This window comes from Suncus etruscus, chromosome 20 (assembly GCF_024139225.1).
Source record: "Suncus etruscus isolate mSunEtr1 chromosome 20, mSunEtr1.pri.cur, whole genome shotgun sequence".
NCBI lineage: Eukaryota > Metazoa > Chordata > Mammalia > Eulipotyphla > Soricidae > Suncus > Suncus etruscus.
This window is the reverse complement of record NC_064867.1, coordinates 2,601,656-2,623,881: the sequence shown is the minus strand read 5'-3', so window position 1 is coordinate 2,623,881 and position 22,226 is coordinate 2,601,656. Positions and strand designations below refer to the sequence as shown.

Here is a 22,226-nt window from a genome sequence, read left to right as displayed (position 1 = left end):
GTATACACATATGCTTCCTATGGGTTGTTATGGCATCTAGATAGAGACCACTCATGGTTTAGTGTTAATATTTTTATAAAAAGCCACACTCTAGGGCCAGCTGGAGGGCTGGCGGGCGACAGTGTGGTTCTAACGGAACGGAACTGAGGACAGCCCTGGAGCGGGCCAGCTCAGGGCGCCCAGAGAGTCAGCAGCACAGACCATGCGTCTCGGGAAGGCAGAGCAGGCTTGGGCTTGGCGTCCCCATGGGTCCCACTCCCAGGCACGGACCCACGACCTGTCATGCCTGGATTTCTCTCACCGAACTCCCACACCTAGCAGTCCTGCACAGACACCTTCACAAAGAGGGTAGCAGATGGGTGCTGGTCTCCATTCTTCGACAAGAGATGGACATGGCGGAATCCTGCAGTGCCACGCAAAGGGAATTCTGATCACTTGGAACACATGTTCCAGGGACCACTGGCCTCCGCCCACAAGATGCTGGGTCCGGTACCCCCAGGGCAGACTCACCCTGCTTGAGACTGTTCAGGGGGATGGTGCTCTGGCCAATGAAGTCGTTCTTGGATGACGCGTCGTAATCCTCCACCACAAAGCGAACGAGGGCAAGCTCGGGGACAGTCACTTCGAACTCAAACTGCTTGTCCCACCACGGGTTGAAGCCTACAGAAATGGGCCAACCATCAATGGCCCAGATACCAATTTGGGTCCCAGGGTCCCAAATGGGCTGAGAGCCTACCATTATTGGTAACAACGGGTGTGTGGTAGCTTGCCACGTCACGGCCCACGCCGTGGACCTCCACAGTCACCTTGGGATCCACTATGGAGTTCTTGCTCTTGTTGACTTTGGGCAGCTGTTGCCCCGAGATGACCTGAGGAAAGGGGAGGTGCAGTAGGGGGCTTGGGAAGGGAACAGGAGGAGAAGGAAGGCCAAGGATCACCTGTCCCCTCCGTGACTAACCATACCCTGACACTGAGCCGCTTCCTCGTCCACCAGGGCCCCGGAACCAAGGCATGTGGGTTGAAGGTGGAGCTGGGATCTCGCAGGAAGGCAGGTTTCAGCACATACCCGCAGGCTCCATTGTCTTGGAAGCGCCCCTGGTACACGTCCATCTCAGGTCCTGGCGTCTGGAAGTTCAGGGCCACTACAGGCAAGACACACACTCAGGATGTGGGCCGGCTCACTCGGGGCCCCTAAGCCTAGAGTCCCTCAGTGAAGTACCAGTGGGGTCCACCATCCCCCCAACTCTCCCGTCACCCTCACTGGCCTATCACACCGACCTCACCTGCAGCTTCTGGTTCTTCCCTCAAAGAATGAGGGAACTGATAAGAACTTCATGGATTTATAGTGAGGGACACTTCAAAACTGGCTTCATTGGCTCCTGCGTCCACACACTACTGCCTCTGTCTGGGTCCCCCCGAAACTCCTAGCACCACATTTCAAGCCCTCTCCCAGTCACAGGAAGCCCCTACCGATCTGGCAGCCCCCGTTCCACATGTCCACCGGATGATAGTTGGATGAGTCTGTCCTCCTCCCAGCAGGGTAGATCCTGCTCAGGTGATTCACATTGTGGCGGACAAAGCTATTTCCTGCAGGGAGTGAGGGTCAGTGAGGAGACGCTTGGGGTGACTCTCCGCCCAGTTCAGCCTGGTTGCTTCAGGGAGCTTCGGCTGCAGCACCGCGGGCAAGGCAAGGCAGGCTCACCGGATTCCTGGAGCAGGCGGAGAGCTCGGTTCTCGGAAAAGGACACCATCTCATAGAAGGCCTGTTCGGGGGTGCCAGGGCTGGAGAAGCCCGCAAAGTGGACACTCTTGCAGTAAATAACCATATCAGACAGCTCCTTCACCAGTCTCAGCTTGTGCTCCTGAAGGGCCACGGGGAGGCCCCGGTTAGATTTGGAGGGTGAGGTATGGCAGACTCTGAGACAGCTAGAAACCCAGAGACTGAGAGAGAGAAGGAGACAGGCAGAGAGGGAGGCAGAGGGTCTGAGTTGGCAGCTCCAGAGAGTTACAACAGACAAACATTCACACACAGGGGCTGAAGGAGGCGGATGGTGGAGAGGGAGGAGGGGCCCAGGGCAGTCCCCTTCCCCTCCCCAAGGCTCCCCCTCGAACCTTGGATTTATGTTGCACCCGGCTCCTCACGGCCTCATCCTCCATTTCCGCAGCCTCATCTTCATCCGAGACAGTGGCCTCTGGGCCTGCCTCCTCTTCAGGGGTCACAAGCCGCCCCAGTTTCTTCCCCTTCAGCAAGATCTTCCCCTTCAGTTGCTAAGGATGGAGGAGCGGCTAGTCAAGGCCCAGCTGGCCTCCCAGGCAATCGTTTGCCTTCTCCTCTGGGCAGCCCCAGCCCCTCCACACACCTCCGGGGAAGGCAGGCTGCTGGTGACGCCTTCCAGCGGACGGTCCAAGAGCAGAGGACCCAAGATGGTGCGAAGGTGTCGAGCCATCACATGCTGCTGCTCCAGGCTGCAGTGGTTCTCCAGAGACAGGATGACTGGATACGGGGAGGCCTGGAAACCCCAGGCACGTTAGGGGAATGTAAGAATCTTCCCTCCATCCGCCTCCTCCCCAACACCCCCGATGGGCACCTTTCAAGATGCTCACCTTAAAAGCATAATCCCGGATGGCCCTGAGAACGTCGCAGAGGAAAATCTTGGAGGTGAATGTGTAGCCGTGGTAGATAACGGGCTCCAGGTTGGGCCCATCCCAGCAATCAAGTTCCAGGCAGCGACAACCTTTGCAGAGTGCCCTGTTGGTAGAGACGGGCAATAGGACCCACGCCATCCATTTGTACCAAGCCCCGGCCACCACCACCACTACCCCAGACAAAATACCACCACCACTTAAAGCCCCGCTTACCCCACCAGTCAATGCCCTGTCCCTTCCAGCCCTTGAAAAGCCCCCCAAAAGTTCCACCCTGAAGGGCCACCCCCTGCTCTCACCGGATGTAGGCTTCAGTGCTGCTGGGCCCAGTAATCTGGTCTTCCAGCAGGTAAGTGTTGTGTGAGGAGGACACCAAGTAGTGGCTAAGTGGCTGGTTCATATCCTGGTAGACTCGCCGGTGCGCCAGGCTGAAGGCGCTGCCGTCAGCGGACAGCAGGTACATGAGGAAGCCATCCTTGGTCATCTGCCGCTGGGCCTTGGCTGAGGAGAGGAGAGGAGAGTCCAGAACTGCTCTGAGATCAGAAGTTCCCCAAACTCCTGCTTTCCCTGACTGGGGCTGGTCCCCGATTCTCAGGGGGAGAAGCAAATCCTGGCCGTCCAAGGTGAGGCCTTTGCCTCCTCTGAAAGGCACAGCAGGGCCTTGTCTCCTCTGTGCCGCCAGACTGAACCCCCTCTCCGGGACGGGGACCCTCTGCTCTGCCCTCTCACAGCTCAAGGCTGAGGCAGGATGGCATAAAGAAAGAAGCAGGCAAGGGCCCATGCAAGCCTCCACCATTTCTCTCTCATCCCTGCAGATGGAGGCTTGAGAGGGACAGTGATGGAGAGGCCTGTCTCCCATGGCCTGCTTTCCTGGGGCAGACGCATGTTGACCTAGAACCCCTGGGCCCCCTCCCCAGTCTCTTTCTCAGAGCTGCAGCCTTTCCAGGGGACTCCCAGGCCCTTACCAGCCTCACTGGGCTCGTAGCGCTCAATGAGTGAAAGGGCCAGGGCTGGCCCCGCTGCCTCCTCCCGCTGCTGGTGCTGCAGAAACGTCACTAGCTGATCCACCGACATGGTCTCCGCAGAGCCTGTGGCCTCGGCAAAGGTGCGGTCGATCTCCGACCGCTGCGTGAGCATCTTGTAGAAGGTTTCGATCTCTTCATCCTCCAGTGAGTCGGTCTGGGAGTGGTCGCATTCCTGTAAAGCCAGGAGACCAGGTGCACCGTGCTCAGAGCCTGCCTGGCTCAGAGCCCTTAGGGACCAGGCCGAGGCCTCTCTGCCCAGCCACCGCCCTCTCCCTGCCTCACCCTGAAGATCTTGCGAGCGTAGCTGTCATCCACCTGAATGTTAAGCTCTTTTAAGAAGTTCTGCAGCTCCTTAAAGCTCATCTTATTGTCCTTGTTCTTGTCAGCTTTTCGCAAGCAGGAATGAATCCAGCTGGATGAGAAGTAAGGAAAGTACCCAGGAAGCCTGGAATACCCTTAAGTCCTAGCTAGATCAGGGCCTTAATCCTGGAGTTAACTTTTGAGACACAGCCCCCTGCAGATCTGACCTAGGAGATGTCCATGTTGTAGACAAAAAATCTAGTGGTTCTATAGAGAAAATGTTAGATCCTATTATAAGGTGTTTTCCTATTTTCTGGCTATAAATCTATCACTTTTTTAGGGGCTGGAAGTGGATGGTTCTTATCTGGAAGTGCTGAGGGTTTACTCCGGACTCTGCATTCAGGAATTACCAGGAATTGAACCCTTGTCAGCTATGTGCAAGGCAAGTGCCCCCTCCCCAAATCTTTTGCATTTTTAAAACATTATTTATAGGTCCGGAGAGATAGCACAGCGGCGTTTGCCTTGCAAGCAGCCGATCCAGGACCAAAGGTGGTTGGTTCGAATCCCGGTGTCCCATATGGTCCCCCGTGCCTGCCAGGAGCTATTTCTGAGCAGACAGCCAGGAGTCACCCCTGAGCACTGCCGGGTGTGGCCCAGAAAACAAACAAAAACAAAACAAAACAAAACAAAAAAAAAACATTATTTAGGACCCTATTTCTCTCTTATCTCCATCCTCTCACTCCTCAGAGAAAACTCAAAGATCATAGACACAGTTCTTTAAAAAACTAAGACAGTCAGTTACTAGAAGAAATCACAAAGAAAATAATAATTGGTGCCGTACAAATGGTTTAAGTTCTGAGGTTCAAATAAAGAGAAAAAGAAAACTGCACCTGGAATTCTTGGATGCACTGAATAGATTATTTGCAGCAAAGCAAAGCTTTGAAGGATTTATTTAAAAAAAAAAAAAGCAAAGCAGTAGAAGGGGTCTGGGGACATGGTTCAGTGGTGAAGTGCCTGTTTTGCATGCAGGAAACCCCAATTCTAACTTTTGGCACCATGACCAAAAAATAATAAGAGATATTAATAATAAGAGAAAAGCAAATAAACTGAGTATTTGCAAACATGATGGTAAAATCCACAGTGAAGTGCAGACACAAGGCTGGTTGGTTTCTCTATAGATGGCTTAGCTGGTAGTAGTCCACACCATCTAAGTATGTAGACTTGTGTTCTTGCAGAGACAGAACTGCTTAATGAGGGGCCGGAGCCATGGTGCAGTGGTAGGGCATTTGCCTTGCATGCGGCTGACCTGTGTAGGGCCATGTTTTGATTCCCCAGTGTCCCATATGGTTCCCCAAGCCAGGAGCAATTTCTGAGCACATAGCCAGGAATAACCCCTGAGCGTCACCGGGTGTGGCCCCAAAACAAACAAAAAGCATTTCTCAGAGCCTGTCCTCTTGGTAAGCGACCTGTGGCTACAATCACAGATTTCAAGCTTTGGAAATGAAATGTTGTTTCTCAGGACAGAGGATCATGATCTGAGGGGACCTCCGAGAGGCCTCTCCCTGCCATGTGAAAAGGCAGCTGTCTGCAAAGCCAAGCCCTTGCCGGAACCCCACCCCTGACAGCATCCGGACCTTGCTATCAGGCCCCCCTCCAAAGGGAAAATCATTTCCTTTGTTTCCACCAATCTGCTCTGTTTTGCTGTGAGAGCCCCGGAGGCCTCCTCTACCCTCGCTCAGGTTGCCCATCTCCAGCAGCCACAGGCCGGGCCCACCCCCACTGCCACAGGATACTGCTGTAGCTTCTGTCGCTGGTCCATGGTTCCCGAGTGATGGATGATCTTGCGCAGGCCTTGCACCCAGTGCTGGGCCTCTTGGGGGGACGGCGCTATGAGGTCCAGTGTGTTGCGCTGGTCCTTGAAAACGATGGAGAAGCAGCGCTCTTCGGGCACATCGCGGGCAAACTTCTCCAGGCCCTCCGTACGATGCCCCATCCGCACATCCTGGATGTCCTCGATGGAGACTACGAGGAAGGGGTGGAGGGGGTGAGAAAAGACAGAAGCAGCTGTGAGGAAAATCAGCCTGGTCCCCAAATCCACAGCAGGGGTGGGGAAGGGACCTTGGGACCTGAGAGACACACACATTGCGGGTGAGGGGAGGAGCTGGCTCTCTGGCCATGGGCTGAGGGGAAGGAGAGTAGCAGGAGACAGATAACAGGTGACACAAAGAGGAAAGCAGAAACAGGCAGAGGCAGCACTGAGCCAAAATTATGTGGGCAGAAGGGTGGCTTTCAGCAGGTAGGACAGATTCCAAAGGACTCTGGGCTCCTTGGACCTCTTGCATATGGCCCAGGTCCCAGGCTTTTACAGGTGAAGCCCTAGACCCCCTAGCTAGAGGGGTGTCAATGCTTAGCCCCTGTTCCTGGAGCCTCCTGGCAACCAGGCCACTCTCAAGGACAGCCCAGCTAGACTGGGTGGAAAGTGGAACAGGAATCTGAGATGGGAGAAAACACAGACCCGTCACCATTGCTAAGTAAGGCCTTGTCCCTTCTGTGGACAGGCGGTGGCAAAGCCAGAGAAGGTGGCAGGGAATCCCATCCCATCCTCCTTCACCTAAGCTCAGCTTCCCCTTGGGTCAGGTGCTTTTGAGTCCAATTTCAGTCCTTACCAAAGAGTGGCCTACCTCAGGGTATGACACAGAAGAGAGTCTTTCAGGACCCGGTCCTCCAAAGCACACTGGCACCCCACAGGCTCTCCTGCCCCTTCCTCACCCACCCTAGACTCTGCGCCTTTGGCATGCACTGAGTCCCCTCAGGGGGGCTCTCCTTTGCAAGCCATCCCCACTCCAGACTCCCTGGGGCTCAAAGAGCGAGATGCCTCTGCCTCTGAAGCAAGGCAGCCTCTACAGTGCAGAGTCCCAAGGGTGCCTGGGTAAATGGTGGCCAGAGATGAACTGGCCTCTCCTGCCATAGTTGCTGGCACAGCACTGGGGCTCCTCCAGCTCAGGCCCACCACCACCCTGGCGATTTCTCAAGGACCCCACTAAACTCTTGCCATAGAGCCTGCTTGTGTCCTGCCTTTCTTCTGTCCTTCCCCGGGCCAAACTACCTCCCATTTCCATCTGGGTCCCAAGGCCTGGCAGGCCCCATCCCATGAGGGCACACCCATTCAGCCACCCTCCTCTTTCTTTCTTTTTTTTTTATTTTTTTTTTATTTTTGGGTCACACCCGGCAGTGCTCAGGGGTTACTCCTGGCTGTCTGCTCAGAAATAGCTCCTGGCAGGCACGGAGGACCATATGGGACCATATGGGATTCAAACCAACCACCTTTGGTCCTGGATCGGCTGCTTGCAAGGCAAACGCTGCTGTGCTATCTCTCTGGGCCCCCACCCTCCTCTTTCTTCCTGTCCTTCTCCCACCAGGGACTCTCTAAAGGAATCTGATCTCACTCCAGCCCAGATCTGCCAGTGGGCTGACTCCCCTACTTCCTCCCATCCAGGCTAGGTGAATGAGGGACTTTTAGGGGGATCTGGGATGTGAATAAATCCTAGCTGCAATGCTCAGCACAGCAGCCTCCAGCCACCAGTGTGCTATTTCCATACAAATCAGTTCAAATTCAGCAAAAGAAGGAAAGGATTCAGGCCCTCAGCCATCACTAATAGTATTTCAAGGGCTTGGGGGCCACAGGCAGTGAGAGGTGCTGTACCAGAACATTCCCAGTGACATGTGAAAATCCTTTCCAGACCTCATCAGCCTCATGCTCCTGCTCAGAGAAATGTGTCCTGTCACCTCACAGACTCACTGAGTGAGTTCCACGTTTTTATGAAGGGGAGGGCTGTTTGGGCCACACCCAGCGGCGCTCATGGGTTCCTCCTGGCTCTGCGCTCAGAAATCACTCCTGGCAGGCTCTGGGGACCATATGGGATGCAGAGATCGAGCCCCGGTCCATTCCGGGTTGGTGGCATGTAGGCAAACGCTCTACCACTGCGCTATCTCTCCGGCCCCGTGAGTTCCACTTTAAAGTGGTGTTGTAGAACTTTCTCCCCAAGGCCTAGCGAGGAACATTGCACCTCAAGGGAGGTTCTCCGTCAAGGCCCAGCTCCACCCCAGCCCCAGGAACACGCTACATCCACATGACACCCGGAAGGGCCTTATCTGTGCCCGGACTTTGGGCCAGGCTCTGTCCCTCCCACACAGGGAGCAGTCAGCCCAGTTTCCCTCTTTCCCACAGCTGCCTGGGCCTTCTTCGACGTATTCCACAACCCAGCTGCCCTTCCTCTTTGGTGATATAACATGACCCCCCAAAAACCTCAGCATCTCCATCTGCATTCTTCAGCCCACCTGGGTCCTTGTTTGGCCCTGCCCCTACCTGTCTCTAGTTCTGTTAACAGGCCCACTATCAGGCCTCAGTTTCCCCATCTGTGATCCTGAGCCACTGTTCATCTTTTCTCCCAGTCAGCACTGTCCCCCACACCACTGCCCAGCACAGGTTACACTCCTGGGCACTCACAGAGCTGGGACTCTGGGCTCCGCATGACTTTGCGGGACTCCTGCCAAATGGTCTTGCAGTCCTCCTGTAATTTGTAGAAACGTTCTCTCCGCCATGAGCTGGACTTCACCTTGAGGAGCTGACTGCCCTTCAGGAGGGCCAGGAGGTCCTTATCATCCTGCAGACCTAGGGGAACAGAGCAGGTAAGATGCCACTCCTAGGGGCCAGAGGGATAGCATGGCGCGGTAGGAGTTTGCCTTATATGCGGCATCCCATAGGGTCCCCCATGCCTGCCAGGAGGACTTCTGAGTGCAGAGCCAGGAGTAACCCCTGAGTGCCACCGGGTGTGACCCAAAAGCGAAACAAAACAAAACAAACAATAAAAGAGGCCACTCCTCCCAAGTCCTGTTCTCCCAGCACTCACACCCACTATGACAACCTCTTCTTCTGCTCTTAGTTCACTTCCTTCTCCACTCATGTTCAAAACCTACTCCTAGAGTAGGTTCAAAACCTCCTCCTCCTCCTCTTGACTTGCCCACTCAGGTCAGGCAAAACTTAACCACTCAAGTCACCCTAAAAACATTGCCACTTGCCACCCAGGTCTGAACAGAGGAGGGCAGCGATGAAGAACACCCGAGGAACCAGACCACTAGGAATAGGCTGGCCCTGTGAGAAGAGGTGGGCCCCTCCTGGTGAAGAACCTGAAAGAAGCCAGAGCCGAAAAGTGAGACCGAGCCAGAATAGCTTCCAGAGGCGAGCAAAAGCCAGTACCCGGCAGCTTCCCAGCCCCTGAGGCTCTGAAAGCACCAGTGCAGACCAGGTACCTTCCTGGCTAACGGTGTGACCTGCCAGGTGACTTTTTGCTGTGGAACCCTTCCTTCCTGTCTGTGAACTGAGGAGAGAAAAGCATCCAGCTGAGACCCCTAGAGTCCAGGACCCCCAAGGCGCAATGCTATGCCCTATCCAGCTCTTTCTGCCAGCTCTTTGCTGCTCTTGGAGACCCAGGCCAGCCTGAAGCATGCAGTCTCAGAGACGTGGCACCCTTTATCCAAGCAGGCAATGGGGCGGGGGGCACCAGGACAGGAGCCCCCAAGTTTCAGTATTCCTTGTGCCAGCTGCAATGGATGAGTGAAATCCTTGCCTTGAGGGACCCTCGATGTGAGGAAGCAGCAGATCCAAGCAGACGCACATGTCGGTGTATCTCCCACATCGCACTCAGGGCCTGCCACTGATCTGTTCGTTATCGGCTTTTGGCTGTATCTGCCACAAATCTGTCTACGTCTGTTATCCCTCGGTCACTCTGGCCACATGTCATCCAGCAGCCAACTCTGAAGCCAAGAGGCCATCTCACCTGAAGTCTGTCACTAATGACCAAACTAGCGCCTGGACAACGTGTCCTCGGCAACCTTGACCCTCCGTTCCAGCAAAGTGGTGGCATCAGGTCGTGTGGGTTCTGTGCCCAGCACCAGAAGCATTGGTTCCTGAGTCCAGATACTGAGTTCCCTATAATCTCCCCCACGTCATAAACACATCAGTTCCTCCAGGCCTCAGCCATGTGCAACCTCTCTGTACCCCCCAGTTCCTGTTCATCATGTGGGGACAGGGAGGGGGACAGGGTCAGGTGCTAACATCTCTTCCTCCAACAGCACCATTTCAGGGGGCTTCTCTGGCCTGTCTCAGGCGACTTCTCCCCACTTTCATCCTGCCACTTCTTTTTTTTTTTGGGGGGGGGCCATACCTGTTTGACGCTCAGGGGTTACTCCTGGCTATGCACTCAGAAATTGCCCTTGGCTTGGGGGACCATATAGGACGCCGGAGGATCGAATGGTGATCCATCCTAGGCTAGTGCTTGCAAGGCATATGCCTTACCTCTAGTGCCACCGTTCCGACCCCTCATCCTGCCACTTTATTTGTTTGTTTTTGTTTTTTGGGTCATACCCGGCAGCACTCAGGGGTTGCTTCTGGCTTTATGCTCAGAAATCGCTCCTGGCAGGCACAGGGGACCACATGGGATGCCGGGATTCGAACCACTGTCCTTCTGAATGCAAGGCAAACGCCTTACCTCCATGCTATCTCTCCGGCCCCTCACCCTGCCGCTTCTAAGAGACATCTCCTTCAGCCCTGAGACGGGCCCAAGAGAGGAGTGGGGACTGCAGACGGTGGCCCATCTCCCGTCTGTGACAGTGGGACTCAAGACAAGAGCACAAGACAAGGAGACATTCATTGGCTTTGACTTTTGCAGGATTCCATGTCCCTGTTGAGGCTGAAGGGCCTATGGGAGGGGGACCACAGTGGGCCTGTGCTAGGCACAAAGATGGGAAAATGGGGAGGGGGCGGAAAGCAGAAAGTGTACCCCACCCTCCAGTCCTGGAAAGTACCATGAGGAGATGACAAGCTCCATCCTGTCTTGGAGCCAGACGGGAGATCTCTGCAGCCAGGCCGAGATAAGCCCCTGCCCCTGCCCATGTGGCTTCCGGAACACAGGCCTCGGTCCTGAGGTGGACCCTAAACACAGCCATAGTACAGGAAGCCTCCCTCTCTCAGCCTTTGGCTTCCAAGGCTGCTGTTTACTTGCCCTACCTCCTGTTGTCTTTCGCAGCACCCAAGAAAACTCAGGCAGTCCTCACCCACCTAGCTGCCCACCCAGCTGTATGTTTCTTTCTCCTGTGGGAGTTGGAGGTAGATAAAAGGTATCTTAAGGGCCGGAGAGATGGTATGGAGGTAGGGTGTTTGCCTTGCATGTAGAAGGACGGTGGTTCAAATCCCAGCACCCCATATGGTCCCCCAAGCCTGCCAGGAGCGATTTCTGAGCGTAGAGCCAGGCATAATCCCTGAGCGCTGCCGGGTGTGACCCAACCCCCCCCCACAAATAAATAAAAATAAAAGACTCCTCTGGGTGGCTTCCTTAGGCAGCCATCACAGCTAATCCAGACTAAAAATCTTGACCTGGAGTCTAGGGCCATGCGCCATGAAGACAGACAAGAACCCACAATCACATTCAGACTCGGCACAGCCGCACTTAAGTCATCACATGTGGCAGAGATGCTGGAGCCGTCACATGGAGTCACATACAGCCATACAAGACGGGGGCCATGAAAGACGTCCTCCTGGTTTTCACAATAACAGCCACCATCACGAAAGCTAATATCTCATGAGCCATTGCTCTTGGTACTTGTACTTACCCCCCCCCCAGCAGCCATCAAGGATGGCACTATCATTATTTCCATTTTACAGATGAGGAACTTGAGGCCCGAGGAAGCTACATGGTGGAGTCAGGACTCAGGAGCCTACCTGCAGGGAAAACGCGACTTTATGCTAGGCCTCTGCTTAGGGACTCGCTGCCATGTTGGAAAACCCATCTTCCATACACCCTTAACAGAACTGCTGTTACAGACCCCATGAACAGAACAGAACAGAACAGGCCATGCTACACACAGCCATCTGCACCACGCAACATCACTGCTGTGCCCTGCCACTGATGGTGACCGCTGGCTCCCCCACAGTCACACACATCTGCTCTGCGGATTATCTTGGGTCACACAGTCCCACACCCGCCCATCCATTGTTGCCTGGAAGCCGTCCACGGGGAAGGCCAGGGGTCTCCCTCCTGCACCCTCTGCCACTGCTGACATGGGCCCAGCACACAGCACAGCATGCCTGCAGCAGAAACAGCCCCTGGGTGGGTGGGTGGCAGGCAGTCCCGGGTCCAAAGGGAAGAGAGGCAGCAGGGCAGGCCAAGTCCCCCCCAGATCTCTCTCCCTCCCTCCCTTCCTTCCAGGGATCGGGGTGCCTCCTGCTCCCCTTACCCAGTCTCTGCCCATTGAGCGCAGCCACCTTCAGGCTCTGCTCCTGCAGGTAGAGCTCCCGGGAGGGGCTCCGGCGCCCGAGCCCCAGGCACTGCATGGCCGGACGCTCGGGTCGGGCGACTTCCAGCAGCCTGCAGCACCGGCTGGAGCCTTAAGGGAGGACCCACAGCTGGGGCGGGACCCGGGCGGGGCCGAGCCCAGATGTGCAGGGGCGGGGCTGGGAAAGGAGCCAACGGAGTGGGCGTGGTCACAAGAGGGGCATGGCCTATGCATGTGGGCGTGGTTAGGAGAAGGGAGTGGCTTGCTTGAGATGGGCGTGGCTAAGTTTTGTGGGCGTGGCTAAAAGAGAGAAGAGGTCGGGTTGGTTGTGTGGGCGTGGCTATGGGTGGGGCTGGTTAGCTGTGGGCGTGGTTGGGCTAGGGTATGGGCGTGGCTGCATCATGAGGTGGGCGTGGCCTGTCAGGTAGGGGCAAGAATGGAATCCAGGCATGAAGAGGAGGCCCGAGCTGAGGAAGTGGGGCGTCCCGAGGGAAAAAGCGGATACTAGAGAATGAACTTGAAAATCCAGAAACTCCATACATCAGTGGCCCCCCCAAAATATAAAAATCAGTGCTCAGAAAGCAGGTCGGTTGGAGGTGGAGCCAGTGAGAAGAGGGCGGAAGTAGCGTCAAAGCCGGAAGCGCGCTGGGGCGGGGCCAGGACCCGACTGGCGAATCGCGGGAGGATTCACGCGCGGCGAAAGCCACTGATTGGTCGGGAAGAGACGCGCCCGCCTTTGGGGGCGTGGTCGTGTCCCAGGGGGCGGGGCTTGGGCCGTCTGTCTGCGCAGGCTCAGGATCCGAGCTCTAGTGGCGCAAGCGGTAAGGCGCCTGCCTTGCAAGCGCTAGCCTAGGATGGACCTGGGTTCGATCCCCGGTGTCCCATAAGGTTCCCCCCAAGCCAGGAGCGGTTTCTGAGCGCAAAGCCTGGAGGAACCCCTAAGCATCACCGGGTGTGGCCCATAAAAGCAAAATAAAATAAACTAAAATATAAAATAAAGTAATAAAATAAAATTAAAAAGGATCCGAGCTCCAGTGGGAGGCTAGCAGGAGGAGCTGCATCCAGCAGCAAGGAGCCTCCCCCAGGGGGAAGGTGAGACGAGTCCCTGGGGTACAGAGCTTGGGCCAAGTCTGCCAGATATGTCACCTCCAATACCCTGAGAGCACCTCTGGTCTGAACTCACACTTGGGAAGTTTCAAGCAAGCATTCTCATCTTTTTTTTTCTTTCTTTCTGTTTTCCTGCCCATGTGGGGTGAACCCCAAGGTTGCAAATTCTTTGTGGGGTAGGAAGGAGGGAGTCTGGAAGGCTGATCTTGAAGGCGTCCACTAAGCAGGTTTGCTTTGGGAAACGTGAGAACCCAAGGCAACTCGGCACAAAGTGCTGCCAGTGTGCTGGGAACAAGGGGGTCCTTTCATGGGAGTCACAGCTTCCCTTTCATTCATGCCGTCGCTATTTATTTGAGTCCCTACTGTGTGCCAAAGGTCCGGACACCACCCAGAAGCTTGACTCATGCCTCTTTTTTTCACTCTGAATATGTTCCCCCATTCGCCTCCCGGGATCCAGCAGTGACTCACTGGAAAAGCTGGTTGTTAAGCAGACAAGTATGAGAGAAATAACAAACCTAAAGGCGGTGACTTGCCCAGTTCATACCACAGAGAAAATCATAGGCAACGTGTTAGTGTGGAGTGGTGAAATTTATGGACACAGACAAGCTATTCTTCATATGGGGAGGGGAGGAGTGGAGTTTTAGAGGAACCCCACCCCCAATGTCAAAGATAAAACCCAGAGCCTCATATATGCAAGACCATATGAGTCGTCATATATTCTCTACCACTTGGGTCCTATCAACTCGCCTTAAGGGTTCTTTACTGGAAGAAGGAAAGACTCAACTCAGTATTAATGGCTTCGTTTGAATTTTTGCATATTTTATTTTATGCAGCTAAAAAGTAGGAGTTTTACCTTACAGCCAAAGTGATCTGCATTTGAAAGGCAACTGTGGTGGAGAGGATGATTGGCCACCCCCCCGTTTGTTTCTGATGATCCTGGGATCCTAATCTCATGGGGCTACTGGCTTTTTTTAGCCAACATAACACTACTATGCCCAGCAGAGCTTTAGCCTTGGCACAGCCCCCTGTGAGAAAGGAACTGTAATCCCATGGATGAAAAAACAGACCTTGGAGTTGGAGCAATAACAAAGCAATAGGACATTTGCCTTGCACGCAGCAGACCTGGAACAGACCTGGGTTTGATCCCCAGCATCCCATCTAGTCCCCCCGAACCTGCCAGAAGGGATTTCTGAGCTCAGAGCCAGGAGTAACTCTGAGCCCCACCGGGTATGGCCGTAAAACCAAAAATGAAAGAAAATAAAATAAACAGACCTAGAGAAAAAAAGGTAATTAATTCCAGGTCACATAGTTAAGTACAGGCAAATTTTGGAGCCTAGTTGCTTGGAGCCAGAACTACAGCCGAGGTTAGGGCCTTTGCTGAAACCAATGGAGAGAGGTTCTACCTTTCCGCAAGGCAGAACGGACAAAGTGGAGGAAAGGTCAGTGGAGATGAGTTCGATGAAAGGAGGGTTCTGGAAAGTATCTTTTCAGGCACATCTGGAGACTTGTTGCAGAAGTCAGTTGAGGGGCCAGAACAACGGTACAGTGGGTAGGGTGCTCACCTGTGCAAGGCGAACCTGGGTTTGATCCCTGACATCCTTGGTCCCCTGCCAGGGGTAATTTTGGGGTGCAAAACCGCAATAATTCCTGAGCACAATCAGGTGTATTCCAAAAAATTAATAATAAAAGAAAAAGAAAAGTCAGTGCAGGCCAGACAGAAGTGCAGATAGCAGAGGAAGTGGGTTAGAGAGGAAGCTGGAGATTATAGTATCATTCTGAGAACTTGGGAGGAACAGGAAACAGCCCCCAATTCTTGGACCAGTTCTAGTTCTATCTTTTTCTGACTGACTACCTTATTACCCCTTAATTTCTCAAACACCTGCAGACCGTGATAGGGGGTGCACAGGAAATTTTGGATAAAACTTGTCACAGTTGAGACGAGTCATTGTTCTAACTGCCTTATAGATATTACTTCAGACAATTCTCACAGAAACCTTCTGAGCCAGTGTTTTTTATGTCCCATTTTACACACATAAAAATGGAGACAAACACACACACACACACACACATATATACACACACACACAAAGCCAGTGGTTTGAGTTTGAAAAATAAATAAATAAACACGCAAACCAAGACATGAACTCAGGTATCCAGTCAGCCTCCAGAATCCATGTCTGCCTGAATGAGGGAGAAGGGGAAGCTCATAGAACTGAGAGCCAGGAGCTTCTCAGAGCTGATAACATTCTTCTGCAAGATTACCTCCAGGGACCGGAGAGAGAGCATAAAGGTAAGGCGTTTGCCTTTCGTGCAGAATGTCGGTGGTTCGAATCCCGGCGTCCCATATGGTCCCCTGAGCCTGCCAGGAGTGATTTCTGAGCATAGAGCCAGGAGTAACCCCTGAGCACGGCCTGGTGTGACCCAAAAACCAAAAAAAAAAAAAAAATACCTTCAGATGTCCAAACCAGATAGTGATCCTCCAGCATATGTCCAATTCTGTGAGACATCACCCAGGTATGAAAGATATGCAGGGGGCCAGGGCAATGGCGCAAACACTAGGGCATTCACCTTGCACGCGCTTGCCTAGGACGGACCATCCCTCTGTGTCCCATGTGGTCCCCCAAGCCAGGAGTGATTTCTGAGCACGTAGCCAGGAGTAACCCCTGAGCGTCACCAGGTGTGGCCCAAAATCAAAACCGAAAAAAATGAAAGATATGCAGACTCCACAATGGAAATGTAGGTGACTTGGAAGTGAGCCCTCTAACCCCTTTCTCCTTCCCATTTCTTTTTCTCCTTCCCATTCTGCTTTGCAAAGGGCCTTAAAGTCAATTATGGAAAAGCCATTTGGGGTGCTGAGCTCAAAGAGACAGGGCCCTCAGGGGAATAGCTGGGGTCTCAGAGTTCAGGGCACCAGAGGGTGGGGTGGGGTCAGAGCTCCCATTTCCACAAGCTTCCTCTGAAGGAAGACGCACAACCATCTGGTGGGAGAGGCGGTGGACACAGCAAGGGTGGCATACGCGCCTCAAGTCGAAATTGCAGTCCAGCTGGAGCCAACTAGAGGCTCTCAGAAAATGTGCTTGTGAGGCACATTGGAAGAGGTAACTGGCACTGGCTAAGGGATGGGGAGAGGGAGCAGATCTCTGTGGTCCTCAGAGATTGGTGCTAATCTGGCAGAACAGAAAAGATGGGAGGGGCCGGAGCGGTGGCACAGCGGTAGGGCGTTTGCCTTGCAGGGGGCTGACAGGGATTAACCCGGGTTTGATCCCCGGCATCCCATATGGTCCCCAGAGACAGCCAGGAGCGATTTCTGAACAGAGCCAAAGTAACCCCTGAGCGATGCCAGGTGTGCCCCCCCTAAAAAAAAAAAAAAAAAGACGGGAACAAAAGCAATAGTACAGTGGCAGGTAAAGCACTGCCTTGCACACAATAGAGCCAAGTTCAATCCATAGCACCACATACGACCCCCCCAGAGCCCACCAAAAGGGAAGGATCTTCCCTGAGCCCTGCGTGCAGAGCCAGGAGTACCCCAAGAGCATTGCTGGGTGTGGCCCAATACTCCCCCACCCCAAAGACCACAGAAAGAGGCGGGTCAGCTATTTTGGGGCCAGTGAACCAATGCCTTGGGAGACCAAGCCAGTGGCATAAGGGGGACAGTATGGGCACTTGCTAGGTTTCCAGAAGGCTAACTGGAGAACCTGAAATGGGGACTGATAGAAACAATTGGAGCCCCCTCCGTCCTAGCGCGTCCCAGTGGACTGCCGCCTTTCTCCTTCCCATCTGTTATGTCCTCCTCTGGTTGGGGATGTGGAGGGCACCGAGATCCCAGCCTCAGGGGTTCAGGAAACAGGATGTCAGGCAGTGGTCATTAAGGGCTACAGGACGTGTGGGGCTCAGTGTCCCCGGACAGACTCCACATGACAAGTCCAGGCCGAGTGTCCAGGTACCACCAGGACGCCTCCTGAGTTTGGAGCACTGGTGCCCCCGCATTTCCTTTCCGCAAGGAAGGAGCAGCCTGGGACCGGGACCGGGACCGAGCTCCAAGCTCCAGCTCTGCAGGAGGAAGGGTGGAGCCAGTGGCCACCAAGAGCTGGTCTGGGGCCCGGCCCACTTTGGCGGTGGCCAGCCACAGGGGCTGGGAAGAGTCCCATCGCTTGGGCTAGGTGGAGTGGGGGGCACAGCTTACTGTGCCACCCCCAAGCTGAGATGACAAAGCAGCCGGTGCCACCGTGGCCAAGTTCACGGCCACCTCGTCCCTGTCCCTCCCCAGATCCCGCAGCAGCCTGGACACACCCGCACGCGCGCAAAGCACGCGCGCTCTGGGCACGCCGGGGCTTTTTTGGGGAGCCTCCCTGGGACGCCCCAGATGGGTCGGTGGATAGAACTCGCTTTTCACGAGTTCTGCCCGGCCTTGAGTCCCCTGACAGACAGAAGCCCAGGCTCCCTCCCTCTGTCCCCTTGGTGCGCCCTGGAAAGGAACCAACCGCGCGCGCAGGCCCACCCGGGTGGGGAGACCTGACCCGAGACCGCCTTGGCCTTCAAAGTGGCCCCAAGACCGCGAGTGGGTTCGGGACCCGAGTGGGATCAGACCCAACTCACCGTGCAGGGCTAGAAAGCCCCGGCCCGGATCCATGCCCGCCCCACGGGGGCTCCGCGAACACGCGTGGACGACGGCACTCGCAGACCGGCTCGTTCCAAGGGTGCGTTTACGGGACCCGGAGAGACTGAGGGGGCCGGAGGGGTGAAGAGAGGGAGGAGCGTGGGGACTCCGCCCCACTCGGGGCCCGCCAACCCGCGCGTCTCCCCGCCCCATCCAGGGCCCCCCGACGCCGCTGGGTGGCTCGGCCCGGCCGGCCTGGAAGAGCTGGATCCGCCCGCTCCCCTCCCAAGGCCGCGCCCACAGCCCCAGGCCTGGCCTGTCATCTCCCCGGGCCCCACGCCCGGTTTGCAGGATCCTGGCCCCATGCGCATAGGGAACCCTGCAGTCACCCCGGGAGTGTCCCCTGGAGAGTCAGAGCCTGCTGTCCCCTCTGCAGAATCAAGTTGGGGAGTTAGGGAACAGGGGCTATCCCTGGCCTGGGTGAGTTTCCACCTTTGCGTGGGGAGGCGAGGAAGAGCCCCAAAGACGGTGAGCCCTTCTGAGTCAGTCACCCCCAAACCCCTGCCAAGATGGGGAGAGGATCTGGGCTGGGGGAACTGCCCCCAGCTTAGGCTGGATTCTCTGTTCCCCTTCTTGTGCCCCCAACTCCCATCCTCAGTTCATCCAGCTCAGGTTCCTTCGGGAGCAGGGACTGAGGTCATACCCTAAGTCCTGCTTTCAGGGCTCTGAGCTCAGGGGTCACTCCTGACCTGATGGGCTTTGTGCTTGTGCGTCAGCTTGCAGCACACATTGCTAATGAGCGTTTCTGGCACTCAGCTGACTCTGATTGATGCCCTGTGTATGGCTTTTGGGTCACACCCAGGGCCGCTCAGGAGTTATTCCTGGCTCTGCGCTCAGAAATCGCTTCTGGCAGGCTCCGCTGTCCCTCGTGGTCCTGCCGCGTGCAAGGCAAATGCCCTGCCGCTGTGCTCTCTCTCCAGCCCAGATTCTGATTATTGTAAGATATCCCACGCCCCATCTTCCGTGCTCCTCTCAACATCAGGACTATCTAGAGTCTAGTCCTCAAACTACGGCCCGCGGGCCACATATTGTATTTATTCCCATTTTGTTTCTTCACTTCTAAATAAGATATATGCAGTGTGCATAGAAATTTGTTCATAATTTTTGTTTTTACTATAATCTGGCCCTCCAACAGTCTGAAGGACAGTGAACTGGCCCCCTGTTTAAAAAGTTTGAGGACCCCTGATCTAGACTATCTGCTTGGAGTTCTGTCCTCCAGTTAAAGAAGACTAAACCCGGGGCCGGGGCAGTGGCGCAAGCGGCAGGGCTCTTGCCTTGCATGCACTAACACAGTACGGACTGCAGTTTGATCCCCCGGCGTTCCATATGGTCCCCCAATCCAGGAGTGATTTCTGAGCACAAAGCCAGGAGTAACCCCTGAGCCTGAGTGTCACTGGGTGTGGCCCCAAAACAAACAAAAACAAAACAGAAGAAGAAGACTAACTGAGACAGTTCTGAGAGCCACCCAGTCCTCTGACAGGCTGAGATGAGCAAATCCACGCTGGCAAGCCCATCTCGGGGAACAGAGGGATGGGGTCACGTCTCTGCTCCAACCGCTCCTAGACCAGGACGCAGCCTCCAGCCTGCACTCCAGGAATGCCTGGTACCTGAGGTCTGATAGGCCTGAGCACCACAAACCCTTTACTCAGCGACCAGCAGTCCCTGGGTGCTGCTCCTTGGTCCACCAGAGGCACAAAGACACGTGGGCCCCTGCACTTGACTTGGCTCCATCTCAGTCTTTGTCATCCCCATTTATGTCACCTTCCTCCTGAGTCCCAGACACCCAGCCAGGACAAGCTGGGGGAACTGTCTCCGCTCTGCTCCTTTGCCCTCCAGGGGGGCTTTGAACGGTCTCTTCTTTGCACACATCCATCCCACACTCTGAGGCTCACCGAGGCCTCCAGGGCCCAGGCAGAGGCCCTGAAGCCTCTCCTTGGCTGGGCAGGACGGGCCTGGCTGACTCAGAGCTGGCACCAGTCACCAGGTTCTGCCAGAAAAAGGCTGGGCGCTGCCCAGTTGGTAAAACCAGCCTGCGGCCCTGACCCAAGACCAGCTGCTTCAAGTCTCTTCTCTCCTCCCCACAGCAGGCAGACAGGCAGGCTGCTTCTCCCTCTGCTGGGGCTCAGCCTCTGGGGCTCAGTGAACTGCTTGATGGAGGGGTTGGCAAGAGGCCTGCTACCTAACCACAAAGTTGCAAACTTCTGCTCCCTGTGCCCTCAACTCCCAGGGCATTCAAAATGACTCCCTTCCAGTTTTCAGTTGCCTCTCCCACACGCCTGCCGGCCGAGGGTGTGTGTATGTGGTGGGGAGCAGTGGGAAAAGATGAAAAGCATTGTTCTGTAATGTGGGGTTTCGGGCGTCCAGCACCCTGCTAATAACCATCCTGTCTTCAATGTGTGCATGAGGTTCACAGATAGGCTGGGCATTTTCGGGGAATGTTCTGGAAAGATTCCAGACTCAGGAGGCCTGCTATAAGGGGGGAGTACCTTCCTTCCCTTCCCGTCACTCCTCCACAGTGACCCTGTCCGGAGGCCCAGGCGGAGGCTGGACCAACCAAGAATGCCACATTTCGGGCCCGGAGAGATAGCACAGTGGCGTTTGCCTTGCAAGCAGCCGATCCAGGACCAAAGGTGGTTGGTTTGAATCCCGGTGTCCCATATGGTCCCCCGTGCCTGCCAGGAGCTATTTCTGAGCAGACAGCCAGGAGTAATCCCTGAGCACCGCCGGGTGTGGCCCAAAAACCAAAAAAAAAAAAAAAAAAAAAGAATGCCACATTTCAGGATGGACGCGTTCCAGGCTGCTTCAGCCCTCCCAAGACATATGAAGAGGCAAATTGGGGCTGGTGGAGAGGGACAAGGGTCTATGCTCCTCCCCCTCCCACCTATACTTGATCTCTGGGGGACCAGAGGGATAGCACAGCGATAGAGCATTTGTTATGCATGTGGCCAATCTGGAACGGACCCGGGTTCAATCCCTGGCATCCCATATAGTTCCCCAGTCTGACAGAAGCAATTTTTGAGCTCAGAACCAGGAGCAATCCCTGAGTGCCATCGGGTGTGGCCCAAAAACCAAACTTCCCCCCCAAAAAACCCAAATAAACCATATTGATCTGGGGCCGGAGAGATAGCATGGAGATAAGGCATTTACCTTTCATGCAGAAGGTCATCGGTTCGAATCCCGGCGTCCCATATGGTCCCCCGTGCCTGCCAGGAGCAATTTCTGAGCTTGGAGCCAGGAAAAACCCCTGAGCACTGCCGGGTGTGACCCACAAAAAAAAAAAAAAAAAAAAAAAAAAAAAAAAAACCATATTGATCTTTGGAGGGTGGTTTGTTTGTTTGTTTGTTTGTTTGTTTTTGTCTTCCTCTGCACAGGAATGAGTGTGGCTCTCTAAATTTCAGCTCTACAGTTTCTCAGATGTGAGACGGAGGACAGGAGCGAAGCATCATTTAGGCAGGCCTCACCTGGACTCCCCATAGCTGACCCTCCTAATCTCTACCAATTAGACTGCTTGAGGGCCCAGCCAGAGACTCTTGATGTCCCTGACACTTCTTATTCTTTTTTCTTTTTTTTTTTTTTTTTTTTGTGTGTGGGGGTCACACCCGGCAGCGCTCAGGGGTTACTCCTGGCTCTACACTCAGAAATTGCTCCTGGCAGACTTGGGGGACCATATGGGATGCCGGGATTCGAACCAATGACCTTCTAAATGAAAGGCAAATGCCTTACCTCCATGCTATGTCTCCGGCCCTGGCCCTGACACTTTTTGAGAACCTCTGGAGAACTAAGTCCAGCCGAGAAACATGTGGAAGTGTGTGAGAGCCCCTCCCCAGGAGTTGTTTTGGCCAAGGGACTGAGCTCAAGTGAGGCCACAGGGATGCCAACAAGGCCACAAGCAACTACAAGTTGCAGAGTCAGCTGGTAACCCAAGAACAGTTTGGGGCTCCTTGGGGGCACTTTTTCATAATTAGATTTGTGGGATGTTGTGTGTTCATTTGTGGATGCCAAGACAGTGTGTTTTTTTCCCCTGTGGGTCACGTCACATCCTGTGTTCTGGCCCACCTCGCCCACCCCTCAGCAGAGCCCGTACTTCGTGAGTGTTGAGTCTGCAGAATGGGCCCCATTACTTTCTAAGGCAGAAACACATGCACCCACTTGGTGGGAAAACC

At 54.8% G+C, this 22,226-nt stretch overlaps 1 protein-coding gene across 2 annotated transcripts; it reads right to left on the bottom strand.

Moving 5' to 3' along the window:
* Positions 1-246: 246 nt before the first annotated feature.
* PLCD1 (phospholipase C delta 1) lies at positions 247-18,085 on the bottom strand. 2 transcript variants are annotated; one of them, XM_049766452.1, is made up of 15 exons: positions 18,003-18,085; positions 8,476-8,640; positions 5,762-5,990; positions 3,951-4,080; positions 3,609-3,840; positions 2,943-3,144; positions 2,605-2,749; positions 2,361-2,510; positions 2,113-2,268; positions 1,703-1,862; positions 1,471-1,587; positions 964-1,142; positions 737-869; positions 511-660; positions 247-403 (listed from the first exon to the last, which is right to left on the bottom strand). In XM_049766452.1, exons 1-15 carry the CDS (start codon positions 18,034-18,036, stop codon positions 315-317), a joined length of 2,271 nt encoding a protein of 756 aa, XP_049622409.1. In that variant the 5' UTR covers positions 18,037-18,085; the 3' UTR covers positions 247-314. The 2 variants fall into 2 exon arrangements, with proteins under 2 accessions (XP_049622409.1, XP_049622408.1); XM_049766451.1 differs by lacking the exon at positions 18,003-18,085 and adding an exon at positions 12,261-12,398.
* Positions 18,086-22,226: the final 4,141 nt, after the last annotated feature.